Source organism: Lonchura striata, chromosome 4 (genome assembly GCF_050655825.1).
Source record: "Lonchura striata isolate lonStrDom1 chromosome 4, ASM5065582v1, whole genome shotgun sequence".
In the NCBI taxonomy this organism is placed as follows: domain Eukaryota; kingdom Metazoa; phylum Chordata; class Aves; order Passeriformes; family Estrildidae; genus Lonchura; species Lonchura striata.
In genome coordinates, this window is record NC_140706.1 from 48715922 (window position 1) to 48730483 (window position 14562).

The 14562-nt window shown below is 40.0% G+C and overlaps 1 protein-coding gene across 9 annotated transcripts in view; it reads left to right on the forward strand.

The window, feature by feature from the left end:
* The first annotated feature begins 2024 nt into the window (after positions 1–2024).
* The window catches only part of MANBA (mannosidase beta), a 62406-nt gene continuing 49868 nt past the window's right edge, over positions 2025–14562 (forward strand). For 4 of the 9 annotated variants that reach the window (XR_014955171.1, XR_014955172.1, XR_014955174.1 and 1 more), the window contains exon 1: positions 12605–12837. Coding sequence is in view for 3 of the 9 variants with exons in the window: in XM_085579036.1 (XP_085435162.1) it covers positions 12655–12837 (183 nt within the window). In the remaining 6 variants the exon portion in view is untranslated. Of the gene's footprint in view, positions 6645–12603; positions 12838–12942; positions 13128–14562 lie in introns of those variants that run through there. The other 5 variants (XM_085579036.1, XM_085579037.1, XM_085579034.1 and 2 more) reach the window with 4 other exon arrangements.

Below are 14562 nucleotides of genomic sequence, written 5' to 3' on the forward strand. Positions count from 1 at the left end.
AAGTGGTGTATTGTGGAGATACTTCCTGATGCACCTGTGTTTGCTGACTGAGAATCTTTTTCTTCACCTTGTACACTTGACAACTGAAAGATCTTAATGTGGGGGTAATGATGAGGCAAAAAAAATTATAAAATAAAGTACTGTTTTGATGTGGGAATTGTCATGAGGCTGTGTTGAAGTGACTTTACTATGTGGGATGTTCGTTACCATTGAAAAGGACTTGTTCAGCCATGCTGCCATTTACATTGATGACTATTTTAATGCAACAGACACTTTCTTCATGTCAGGTGACTAAACGTGAATAAAGACTCATTGCTATTGGATTTTTGTTCTACAAGAAACATTGTCTTGTGCCATTAGTTTAACTTTAAGCAACAAGGGCATTATTAAACACCTGACTCTTTGCTCCCCTCTTCCTTCATATTTTTCCTTGTTTGATCCTTTTGGTCTCCATTCTTAACATCCATGGCTTCATTTTCTCTAGTCTTGTACTATCACTTTATTGTGCATCTGTGACTTCTCACTGGCACCACTTTTGCACTGCTTATAGTTATGTACATTCTGATTCCTTGTCCCCACATGGATGTGGAAAGCTAGATGTAAAATAAATGTTAAACCTTAATTTTTATAAAAATTTGAACATGTAGTTTGGACATGGTTTGTTCTGGTTCTAAACTATGAGAGTAAACTTGAAATGCTCAAGTTCAGTTGGCTTGGAATTTAGAAACCTGGGCGCTCTTTAGCAGTACATGCTTCAGTGATGACTTTCTGAAATCTGTTGAAGTTGCAGTTCATTTCTACTTTGCTAACCAGCTTTCACCGTTTTGCTGGAAAATTGGAATACAGTTGCCAATAGCATTACAACTGAGGTAAAAGTTCATATTCTTAAGCTTAAAAATGTGCTGGTCTCAATTCTTTTTTATACTTGTGTTAGTGTGATGCTTATTACTTTGTCCTGGGAGTCACAGCCTCTGAAATCACATGATCAACTAGGAAGATGTTTTGTGAAGTGTAAGGCAGTGGGTGCTGGAACACAAGGAGATGTGCATTATGAAAGGTCAGGGAAGAAGAATCTTGTAAAACATTACATGGAAGATGGAAGTCTTGTTTGGACTTGTACCTGTTTCTTTTTTGCATCTGTCATGTTCCCAAGGAAATAATTTTTTGGAATTACCAAGTGTGTACTTTGATGAAAGAATGCGGATGGACTGTAGAAGTTCTAGATGGACACTGAAGGTCTGAAGTGGGAAACAGGAGGTGTGTTGTCCTTGAAGCAGACACCAGTCCTGTCTGGTGCAGGCTTCTTGTACAAGTTAACGTTTGGGCTTCCTCTTCAAGCAGGGGGGCAAGGGGAGGAGCTGGTAGACAGCAACTAATACAGACATGGTGAAGAAGAATTCTAAGACTTACCAAAAAAAAGCTTAATCAGTGACTACCTTAGTGAGTACCTACCAAAACAAGCAGTAGTCTAATAACTACAGTCGACCTTGGTTCCTTTGAAACATAGGGAGGGTGGAAAATTGTCCATTGGAACTTAATGTAAGAACTGAAAGGTTTGGAAATGTGAGTTTTTCTGTGCTGCTATAGTAAAATACTTTTTTTTTTTGGTCATGATAAATGCTGCGATAGCTTCAGTGGGGTCAGCTTCATGCTAGAAAATTTGGATTAAACAAAATTATTTCAAAGACTTGAGAGTGAGCATAGAGAACAAAATGTCAAGCCAAGACATGTAAGAAGGAAAGAAACTACAGTGTTCTTTCTGCAATAATTTTTTAAAGAATGCTTGCTGTGTTTTACTGAGGTTTGAATTTAACAACACAATTGTAATCAATTTGTTAAGTTTCACTTGAAAAACCTTGAGTGGTTTTAAGCACAAAAAAGTCTTCCAAGGATGCAGGAAAAACTTTATCTGTAACATTGGTAGGGATTTTTCTGGTTTTTCTGTCTTCTGATGTACACAGCATCTGTATTTGTTATAAAATGAATATATACACGTTTTTGCATGCTTGAGTAAAAAGATTGTACTCAGTTGCACTGTGCCATAGTTTTATATAAAGATAACATATGCTAACTTACAAAAAACTTGGCTTTAAGCAGACCACAGCAGTGAGATTTGGTTGCTGTGGAGGCATGGGACTAAAGTCTGGCAAATAATTAAAAGACAAGCAGTTAGGAGAGGGATATGGTGACTTACAGTACTGGTCCTGTTAGGCTGGGTCATTGTTTATGCCAGAAGTTTGCATTAATCAGATAACATGAGGGTTTAAATACAGCCAGAAATGTTCTAAATAACTCCATTGTATTATGTTTCGCAGCCTCCCTTTAATTATTCTCTCGTAATTTTATTTCAAACTCTTACTGCTTTAAAAAATATTAACAGGCATTATCATCTGAAGCAGATACCTTGGGTCCATCAAACGTGGCTGGTGAATCAGACATCTTCAGTCTGCAGATCCCTAGTAAAACTTAAAACTTAGTTGGAATTCAGCTGAAGATTTCTTGCTGTGTTTATAGCTGTCAAAAAGCCCATTAAGTGGGTTGTTTTTCCCTCATTCGTTTGTAGTTTATACATTAAAATGAGACTAAGATAAAACTTACAGTTAAATTAAACAAATTAGCGCTAGAAGAATGGAATGAGATAATGCATGATCAATAAAAGATCTGAAGTCATTAAGGTTATTTTACTAAACCACAGACTATACTAATTCCTTCAAATGTGAAAAAACAAAGGTTCTGATTGGATTTATCTGCTTTCTGGTCTTTGGTTCTTGTCATTGAATGGATGATATTTTACCCCAGCGCCTTCAATATAAATACAATGTAGGTATAAACTGAAGAACAGTTGGATTCAGATCATGATAGGCAATTGTGTATTTTAAAAGGTAGATGGAATTGTGGCTAAAATACATTATGTATAAGGCTGAGGGCTTGTATTTTGGCAACAGTGCAGGACTAATGCAGAGAAAGCATGGGAACACAGGAAAAACTAAATACATGATGTCAAGAGAAGGTACAGAAGGTAAAGATAAAAGCTGCCTGTATTACTGTGAAGTGAAAATGGGCTGCTGTCAATTCATGCATTCTAATATAAAAGCAGCTGATTTCAAAATAATCTGGAATGAGATAGTTGATAAATTTAAGTGTCCATCTTAGTCTGACAGAGAATAGCAATTCAGAATAACCCTTAACTGGAAAACCAGTTCTGAGTACAGACAGACAAACTTTTGCAGGTGTGTGTAGTGTAGAACAGTTCCTAAATTGATGTTTGTGATGGTTTAGCTGATGCCCATAAACTGACTTAGCATTCTTGGTTAAAGCAGCAGTAAATTCTGAAGTAACTTTGTCTGCAGTGCATTTAGAAGCAAGCACTCAGTCTTCTGCAGGGATAGTTTAAAGTTGTCATTGTATTTTTTTCTGTGCTACAGTGGTTGGTTTAATATCAACCAGTTGTGGGGGAAGAGTTCATTAGCTCCCACATAAGCAGGAGTAAGGGCTGTAACTATTTCTGGAGCAGCTGTGTGTCTTGGGTAGGTTAGAAGAGGTGACAGACATAATCTTCACGGTGATAGGTGCCAGAAGTGAAACAGTGAATTTGATAGGACAGCTGTGTGTAAAGTAATACCTTCAAATTTCTCTGGTAAACATCTCTGTTTGCCCAGAATAGCTTTTGTTTGTTTGGGGTATTTTTGCCTATGCATTAGAAGTATTGGTTAGACTTCAGTATATTCTTTAAACAGTGAAGGATTTTAATTCATCATGGGACAAAGCTTTATCAGGACACACAGTTGAACAGAATATATTGGTTTTCAACAGCTTTTAGTACTCATCTTTGATCTATGGGGTTGTTCCTGTGCTCTGGAAGAGTAGGCTCCTCTCTTTAAATGGCTTCTGCTGAGATTGATTGCTTCCTCTTCTGGAGCTTCAAGCAGAAATACTCAAACTCTGTACTTGGGGAATCCTAGGTATGGCAGATTAGGTAATTCTGGCTTTTGTCTAAACTTCATTAATCTTCATATTAAGTGTGCATTGTTCCATCACAGATTTAACATGCAGAGTATGAACAATTGCTTAGAATATGGTGATACAAGGTTATCTTCATGGGAGGAATGCTAGCTGTAGAGCTGGGCAGCTGGCTTTGCTCCAGCTGCTTCGGCAGACCAGGGTTCTGGAGACAGAATTTCAAAATGCCTTTAGTTTTATCAGGGTTGGGAATTCTGACTCAAATTTAGTCTCAGGTGTGATCTCATGTTTCATTAGAGGGAATTCAAAAATTAAGCTGTTACCTGTGTTTCGAAGAGCTGCCTGAGAGGTGATCTCTTAGAAAGCATTTGTAGACACTGAATGTGGTAGTTTTATGTGTGCTGAGGAGAAGTCTGTGCTTGTTTGTTAGTCAAGCCTGTTTTGTTTTCTTCCCTCTGGCCAGGTAAGCCTCAGCACTTCTTAATTTACAGTCTTTGATGCAAGTAAAAAATGAAACTGAGCAGTCATGAGTCTTGGGGGGATTTTTCCTGTTCTGTTTGTTTTGGTTTTGATTTGTGGGGTTATTGGGGTTTTCTAGAGAATGTTGTAGAATAGAACTTTCTACTAAACATGCAATTCTAATCCTCTTGAGATCTAAAGGAGGAACTGCAGTTTGCAACCTTACATAGAGAACTTCATGTGAGTCTATAATCCCCTTTTCCTGGCAAATTTATGAAGGTAAATAGTGAAGATCTGTCATAGCTCTGGCAAAGATCACTGTTGAGTTTGAAGCTGTTAATTCTTTGGGGAAGGATACTCTTGCAAAAACAAGCTTTGCAGATTATTTGCCATAGTGTTAATCCTGCTCTGACAGTGATTGCTTAAAATTAATTTACAGATACATCAGTAATTGAAGGATCTATTCAATTTAACCATTATTTTATTATCTTTCCTATTGAAAGGTTTGGAATTCTCTTGTTGGAGCAAGAGGTCCAGATCTCTGCATAAGGTTCTAGATTTTGTGTCTGTACTCAGAAGAACATGGAGGAGAGGATCACTGTTAGTTATTGTAGGAGTTCTCAGGTAACAAACTTAGTGGAACATGGCAGTGGTATTTTTCTAGAATGGATTAGTGCTGGTTGAAGAACTGAATTTAGTATTTGGGACTGGTAGTGTTCAGTATCTGTTTGAAGAGTTAAAGTACTGCACCTCTCAAGCATGTCTGTCTGGTCTAAGCTGAGTAACAAGCTACCAGAGCACAAGTGCAGATGATGAGTCTAACCAGCATTAAGAGGTAGAACTTTATTGTGTAAATGAATAGCGATCCCCTGGTTTTATTGGTTGGTTGTACTAAGTGCTCTGTTTTACAGTTTGAGTTGTATTTCATGAGGATATCTCTTAATTAAGTTATTGCTTACAGCGTGACTTATTTTTTCTGAGAATCTGTTCCAAATTCATTGAAAGCAGCACTTCAAGGTATCATCCCACAATCACAAGCAATTGAATTAAGAGAGGAGGTAGATAGATGGCTGCTACTTAACTTAGCTCTTTTTGTCCTACTTCGTTATGTGCTGCGCTTCACACTCAGAATTACCATTTGGTGCAAAGGATGTGAATTTTCATAGCTTTAACTATTTATAAGCTGAGAAAGAAGTAAAAAAGCATTCTTTTTGGCTTAACTATAAATGATACGAGAAAAGCTTTGAAAAAGTGCAGGTAACCCTGAATCATATTTTTGCACATAATATTCTTTCCAATACTAGTAAGACTGATGTAGAAAAACATTCCAAATTTTCAGAGTGGAAGCGTGAAAAGACAGGTTTGTGGAGAAGCATTGAGCAGTTACCTTAAATTTTTTGGATGCAAAATTTAACTTGAAAACTTGAAACAGCCTTTCCCCCCGACCCCCCCCCCCCCCCCTTTTTTTTTCAATGTGACTGGTGTGGCGTCTTAATATCTTACACATGCTGTGCTGTGAGGGGTGGGAGCAGAGAAAAAAAGGAAGGTGAGAAATTGCCCTTTGCTGTTCAACTGCAGCTACATCTCTGGTTCCCAGGGCAGGAGACCAGATACAGAAATAGGTTATAGTTGACCAATCAGCCCTCCTAGAATAAGAAACTTCCTTAGGTTTTTAAGTTATGTGAGTACAGGTAAAACAAAGGTCATGTATATATTAAGATCAGGAATCTAGAGTGCAGATATATAGAGTGAAGGGTGAAAGCTCAATATTGTAAGCCTCAATGAGGTTTTAAAAAGAAGTTCCCATGAAGCATATGCTGACACATACTTCATGAATAATTTAGGGTGTGGACAGAGGAGAGGGCAGCCAGCTGTACTTTCTGAGCCAGCTGCAGCAAACTGATAAGCTCTTCTCCGAGTTCTCCTAGGAGGAAGTAGCAGTAATAGTAGTTGGTGGTTACAAGAATATGGGTCATTGCTGGGAAGCTGGAAGGATAAACAGTGGATCAGCATGCCTGGTAATGAGAGCACAATAAAAGAGGTCATGAAAAGCCTCCAAGTTCAAGCTACCACCAAGATGTTCACTAAACAATGAGTGACTTTCTAGTCATGCAGCAACTTTATGTCAGCATTAAGCTGTCCAGTGCTAACTGTGAGAGCAGGAGGTGGCAGAAGCTTAGCTGTACCCTTCTGTCCTCCAAGTAAACCTTCATGTCTCTGACCAGGTACGGAGGACTCCAAAGTGATTATTGTGGACAAATTGTTCCTTGTCAACTTGCTAGGCATATTGAAGTACTTCATTAGATTGAATTTCCTAAAATATATTTTAAAAATATTTTTAAGTATCTTTTTGGTGTGGTTGAAAATCCTCAGGACATTTGCAGGCCTTTAAAACAGTATTTCTCAATATGATGACTGTTGATAAACTGTACTGAAAATATGCTGAGAGAATCAACGTAATAGAATCTTTATTGACAGATTAGTACTCAAGATAATTTTGCATCTTGAAACTTCTAAGTTCTTAATAGCATACTGGAGTCATTATAGCTTCCTGTGATGAAGAAACCCTTTCCTCAGAAAACCACACCTTTGGAAATGGTTGTTTGCTGAATGCTGTTTATTATACTAATATGTTAAAAGTGCCAAAAGCTTAGGTGGCTGTTAACTCTTCAATGCACTAATTGAAACTTTAAGTACTTTCAGAATGTTTGGCACTTCTGTGAAATGTTCTGTTGACATCAAAACGAATACTGAATGTTTAATACAAAGTTTAATTGAAGTTATATTGTATCTTTTGTCCTTTCATTAGATCTATACTAGTTCAGACTAGCTGAAGATCTTTGCTCTTGCTGAAACAATTTGGGAGGAGATTGATTCTCTTGGGGTTTTTACAACCTCTGTATGGGCTGCTATGGCCTTTGTGCTTACTGATAGTCCTCATGGTGAGAAGAGTTCTTCCATGGAACAGTGACATTTGTAGCAGCAATCAAAGGCATAGGGACTAATTTGAGCACCAGATTATTTGGATCCACTGGGCTGAGAATTTTGCTATAAACAAAATGTGTGAGTAGTATTTTAGCATGGCCACACCTTGAAAGGGTCTTTCTCTCACCAAGGACTTAGCTGAAGAGACAAGGTTATTTTCACATCCCTAAAGCTCTTTTTCTAATGGTTCTAGCCATAAAACTACTGCCTGCCTTCCCTTCTTCCAGTGCAAATATCAAAATACTAGAATTCTGACTAGTACCAAAACAAAAGATCTAGTCAGACAGTAGGAGAGGACACAAGGAAATGGAATGAAGGTGTGTCAGGGAATTTCAGGTTGGACATTAGGGAAAGGTTCTTTACTGAGAGGGTGATTGGTCACTTGGAACAGGCTCCTCTGGGAAATGGTCACAGCATCAAGCCTGACAGAGTTAAAAAATATGTGGATGTTCCTCTTAGTCATATGGTTTAGCTTTATTCAGTCCTGCAAGGAGAAGGGAGTTGGACTTTTGATGATCCATATGAGTCCTTTCCAATTTGAGATATAATCTATCCTTACAGTACTCTTTGTATACTGCAGTAGTCTTTTCCTTTTTGTTGCCATGAGAATCAAGCACATAATGCATTTTTTTAAACAGATGGGTGTATATATAAAGGAGTATTTTTAGTGCTGTTTATGTATGAAGTCATTTGGGAAAAAAATACAGCCTGTATTAAGAAGTATGCCTGTTTCATGAATGTGCAAGAGTCAGTTTTTTGTAAATGTTACTCCTGAGACATTTGTACCAGTGCAGCAAGTGATAGGGCACATAGCTTCCTGGACTGCATGAGGATGAAGCTCTGTTATGTACAAGGGTTTTCACTGGAATAATTCAGAGAAGTGGATATTTTTGCCTGTGTAGCCATGATCTTGGCTTATGCTGTTGTCTAATTGGGCTTGAGTTGATTGAGTGAGAACTTCATTGATTAAGAATTCTGGAAATTCTTACAGGTGATGAAATAATCATGAATCTTTCAAGAGAAAAAAAAGTGTCTTGTCAAGTACCCACAGTGTTCAGTAAAGTTATTTTGACTATTCCCTGGTGTTTGCATTAGAGTCATTTTGGTAGAAATGAAGGGACAGAATTTTTCCTAGGGCTGAAGCCAGGACCATTAGCCACACTGAAGGTCTGAGAAACAGAGGTCCTGACCTGCCCCAGTGGTTTGTTTGGGGTCACCTAAGTTAGAAAAATAAATGCAGTTCCTAGCTGTTTCAGCAACTCTGAATCCATTTACATGTACTCATCCAATTTATCAGCTACAAACCTTTGTTGACATTCTCTTAATACTCACCTGCATAGAAAACGTTCATTAAAACAATAGGCTGGATGTGTGCTTCGTAGGTAGTGTGATGTATCTCGTACATCCTGCTCTCAGCTGGTCCAGTGTCGCACACATGGGCTCAGTGAAGCCTCCCAAACTTCCATCATGGGGAAGAGTTTGCTACCTACAGATATTCACATGTTGAGAGATTTCATTTTAAGCATTCAAAGACAAGTTTTACTGTGGTCACAGATGACTGTCTAGTTTTAAGCCTCTACGAAAAGGCTAAACAACCTGTTTCATAGTGTCTGCATTTGTGCTACTTATTTTCTGTAAGTGCCAGAGAATCCATATATTTTAAGTACATTTTAATGAGAATTGAGGGGGAGCTTGGACAGCACCATACAAGACACTGATTTTGCTGCTTATGAAACAAAGGGTAAATGGCAATGATCAGTGTTACATAATTTTATAAATAGATTAGGATTGATTCAAATTTGTTTATAAAATGAAGAGAATAAAAGCTGTGGGAATTCTGCCTTCTAAATAACATGACTTTAGAAATCCAGTCATGCTGGCTTTGAAGATCCTTAGGCTTTTTTGTGCCTGTTCTGTGGAAGGTGGTGACCTGACACCTAAATCTTTGGTTTAAGTGCATCTCAAAGCAAGATGTTATGTAGAGATACAAATACAGGCTTTTGCCCCAGCATGCCTGATGAAGTTGAAGGTGATACTGAAGGCATCACCTGTCTTTCTGCTTCTGAAATTTTAAAGTTATTATTACGTGTTTTTTGCTTTTCCCCTTCCATTACAGCATTTGCCTGGAGCAGTAGCTTCCCTTCTACATACTTATTTTTAATTACTCATGATTGTTAGTGTTGGGTAATTTTGTTTGCTAAGGAAATCCCCTCGCAGTGGCCTATAGACTTTGCCATAAATATGAAAGAAACTTCAGGCCTACCATTTAGATTGTCACTTTGTATTTTGCTCATGATAACCAACTACAGTATTGTCTTCTAATGATGTATTAATAGTGTCCTCTAAAAGCAATCTTAATTTATTTTTTCATTTTATTTTTAACATTCTTTTGGATGGAGTTCAAAATAAGTACAGAATAATGTCCTTTAGAAATCCATAGCTGGAGAGCTCCCTGCATCATATTATCTTTACTCCAGTGCAGAGAGTAACTGTTCTGTACAGTGTATGTGTTCCACAGATGCAGTCAGAAAACAGAGTTCTGGCATTATGTTGAGGAGCTGTGGAGCTTTCTTATGGATATTCTGTGCTGCCTGAAGGTATTTACACTCATACAAACATGTATACACTGATATTGCATCTTTGACAAATGGTCTGTGGTGGCAGTATCCGCAGCAGCACACAGTTACCAAAAGAGAGAGCATGCCCTGGTCTGGGCTGCTGTGAACATAAGTCCTGTTTGGCTTCAGAGGTGTTTACCTTCAGCAGAAGAATGGTACAGGGTGGACAGGTGGGGGCAGTAATATCTTGAAGTACTGCATCCAAATCTGTGAGAACCTTTTTGTTTAAAACCCTTACATGAGCTTATTGAACATGAATTTGAAAGAGAACATCGCAGCACCCTGTTGTAATGACAGAGATTTTATAGCATTTGGAAACAAAGGACATCTGGATTAACATGGCAGAATTTGGGCAGCTACAGTGGAACTGCTCTGAATTTATTGTAATAGAGCCAAAGGCATGGTTTTGCCTTCAGCTTTTTGTCTTAGTTGATACAGAATATCTGCTTGCAGTATCATAAAATAAGAATTGTATTGATCTCCTAAATTTGTGGTATTTCAGAAAGAGGGTTAATAGAGTACACACTAAAAGAAAGTACTCAGTTTATCTTGTTTTGTGCCTTAAGATTTAAAAAGATTAAATCACAGCCTTTAAAATTCATATTTTGAAACAGCAAAAATGTCATTTAAAAATACCCTCAAACAAACAAAAACCAAACCCTAAAACTGGGACATGAAAATGAGACATGGTTTAACTTAATTATAAACCTTGAACAAGGAAACAGCATGTTCTCAGAATACTTAATTACAGCACTGTTTTTAGGTTGAGGTCTTTTGGTGTGTGTGTTGCTCCAGTCAGTCTTAAGCAGAAATAATAAAAGGCAAAGTACGGAAGTACAGTAAACATCGTGAAATGCAGTTTCCTTCTTACTGGGAACCTATCATGTGACTTGCTGGAAAAGATTTACTAAACAAAAAAAAAAAAAAAAAAAAAAAGAAAAAAGAAAGTAGTTTCTTTTTTGACCGCTGTAAATCTGCTTCTTGAGAAATAATATCCTGTAAGATCTCTCAAGCAGCACTACAATGTTTAAATGGTTTTAGTGTGGTATCAGTGAATTTAAGGAAAGAACACTGAAATGTTTGATTGCCCTGAAAACATTATTCATTGACAGATGAAGACAGAAACAGAGTACGGCTTTATACTATTAATCTATAATTATTTTATAGTGTGGACTAGTAAAGGTGAGAAGGTGCTAATTTTGACTGAATTTACAGCATGCAAAGCCAGTTGGGGTAAGTCAATCTAGGATGATAGCCTTTTTTGGCAATCTCACTAAAAGACAGCTGGGAGTTGAGCTGGAACAGGACCAGCATTTCAGTTAGTTAGTATATTGACACACAGCAACTATTCTAACAGCTAAGTTTCTGCATGGCCTTCTGCTGCCCAAAGGTGTGGGTCCCAGCTATCTCTTTTAAGTTAGCAGCAGAAATTTTTTAAGAGAAAAAAAGATCAGCTACTGTCTCTTTGAGTCAGTATTTCTCAGAACTGCACCCCCTTTTGTGCTCTCACAGGTGAAAATATTAACTGTGGCTGGATTGTATACTTTTTTTTGGAGGTGAGTGGAAGGACTGAAATTTTTGTATTGCATTGAAATAAAGGGTTGTCTGCTCAAAACGATTTGCATCAAAAATATATAGGTATGTTGACCATGCTTCAGTCATGCCTTAAAAGAAAAATTTTAGAGTGGGTTGCTACAGTATGCTGAAACAGGTGTGTGAAAGCCAGGAGCAAAACAAAAACTCTGGTGTTCCTGTTCTTGTCAGTCTGGGAGGGCCTGGTGTGAAACATTGCCAATTTATGGAGGTGAGCTGGAAGCCCCTGCACCCCCTGGTGCAGTGGGCACAGAGCATGAAGTACCATGGGTGTTACACCTGGACAGTAGTTAAAGCCTTCCACAGAGCTATTTAAAAACTTGTTTTAATTCCTGCTTTTGGGCTGTGAATGAAGGGGATTAACTTAGCAAGGGCACACAGGAAAGCTACAGTGTAATTTGAAAACCATAGTTCTTGTATGTTCTTTCTTAGGAGCTGATGCTTCTGTCCTTTTGCAGAGGAATTTACTGATTTTTCATACACAAAATCCACAGCCCTTCTTTATGAGGAAACCACAGTACTTTGAGATGTCCATGACGTTTGCTACAGTTTTATATGCTTCTGTAATTTTATGGGAAAAAAGATGTGGAAGTCTGAGGCCATATAAAAGCGTCACGACTCGCGGGGAGCCAATATTGAGAGAACCCACTCCGGTGTTATCACAGCTCTTCCTCATCCCTTGCCGCCTCCCTGCCGTATTCTAGAGCTCCGAGTGCATTTGCTGCATCTGAGAGATTGGTTACCCGTACTGGAGCTCCCCTTATCACTGCACCGCCGCGCCTCTTGGAGGAGAAAAGCAAACCATCCCTCCCCTTGGCCGCCGTGCCGGGGCAGGGCTGCGCGCCGGGAGCCGCCGCAGCCGGGGCGGGAGCGCGGCCCGGCCGCTGTCCCGCGCTCAGCCAGCGCCGCCCCGGCCGCCCGCAGCCCCGCGCGCAGTCGCGCTGCACCGCCCGCAGCGGCGCCGGCGTCCTCCCTCCCATCCCCTCCCTTGCTCCCTTGGAAGCGCCGCCCCAGCTCGCTGGTGGCGGTGGCTGTCGCCATGGGCCTCGCTGCGCTGCTGCTGCCGGCGCTGCTTTTGCCGCTGGCGGTGTCCGCGGGCGGCCCGGAGGTGCGCAGCCTGCGGGGGAGCTGGCGGCTGCGCAGCGGGAACGGCTCGGTGGCGCTGCGAGCGGAGGTGCCGGGCTGCGTGCACACCGCGCTGCTCGGCCGGGGCCTCATCCAGGTACGGTACCGAGAGCCGGGCCCTGGAGCAGCCCAACCCGCCAGGGCAGCCCGCCTCGAGGGGAGAACCCAGCCCTCCCCGCCAGGGCAGCCCGCCTCGAGGGGCGAACCCAGCCCCCAGCACACAGCCCCGTCCCGGCAGCTGCCCGGCCGCTGCAGGCTTGGTTGGCATCGCCGGGGCAGCAGCCAGGCTTCGTTTGGTGGCTGCAGTGTCCTCAGTCCCGCATAAGGCCGAGGATACAGATGGAAGCTTTGCGCTATGTGAGGTTGTGGTTTTGACACGCAGCCAAGGTACTGACACCAGATACTTGCAGTATCCTCACAGTGTGTAAGTCATGCGTACCTATAGTGGTACCTCAAAAGAATGAAGAGTTAAACCTACACTCCTAAAATATGACTCGTTGATGCAATAAGTTTAGTGTACTTAGGCTATTAAAAGCCCTTTTAAAACTTGTGGGGAATATCAGAAGAGTGGAGGTCATATATACACACCCATTCTACCTCAGGAATGTATAGTCTGAAACAGAAAAAGTTAAAGTACTAACTCCTGTCTCAACACTCTGAAGAACCTTTTCTGCTTCTGTTTATGTTTGTCTCTATTAGATTTTTAAATTTATAGAAAAACAACAACCACTTTCTTGGAAAAATTTTCAAAACTGCAGTTGCATATGGATAGCAGAGTAATCTGATACTAGCACAAGGTGCCTGTGACTCAGACCTGACGAGAAACGTGGCACTAACTGGATCATTGTTGAAATAAGATAACCTTTTTAAAAGGAAACTAGGAAAAGGTTCTTGTGTACCTGGAACAAAGAAAGAAATAAAAACCACAGTGAAGTTAACAAAGTCACCTATAAAGGTGATAAATACAGTTCTGTGCTGGAAAATGTACTGTTGTATGGAGTGAGTATATCATACTACCCTTCCTTTATTGTGGGCCCAGTGTTACAGTTCTTATGCATAATTTACTTAAAAAACACATTCTGGATGTATTTTTAAAATAAAAACACATTTTGTATTTTTATTTCTTGGGGTTTAGGCTTCAGCTTATTATACTCTGATTAGAGAAGTAAAAGGAGAAAGACACACCCTTTGAGCAGGATCATTTTAGCATTTTCTGTGTTGGCACAGGTTGGGAATCCCAGCACTAATAATAGATTCCAAAGAGTGTCACTGCCAGATACAGAGCATCAACACTGGAAAAAGAACTATGCTATGAAGGGATAGGGAGAGCTATGATGATCTGTTGACATCTGCGTGCTAAGTGATGTGACATCTTGGACACTAAGAATTAAGGTTTCAGAAGGACTCTTCTGTAGTTGGCAAATATGCAGAGGGCAGGGAGACTTTATGTGGAGGATCGGTGAAGGGAACTGTGCTGGTTTCTCTGATGCAGAAGTGCACGCGAACATCTGGGGTGTTTGGTTGTGCTGGGAGGTGTTGCTGCAAGAAGTGTGAATAATCATCAGGAGAGAGAGACTCTGACCAATTCACTGACTCAGGCACACAAGACAGTGATGTAATGAAAGACTCACATTTAACTACTCACACTAAGTACACTTACAAGTGAGAAGATGTGATTGCTAATTTAAATGCATTGCTGCAAACTGACTTGTAATTTAGCAGTGTATTTGGAAATGAGGATCATGAACTCTCATGTGCCTGGGCAGAATCCCAAGCCTGCACAGAGGCATGAGAGCTTAGTCAGTGAGCTGGGCAGCAGTGG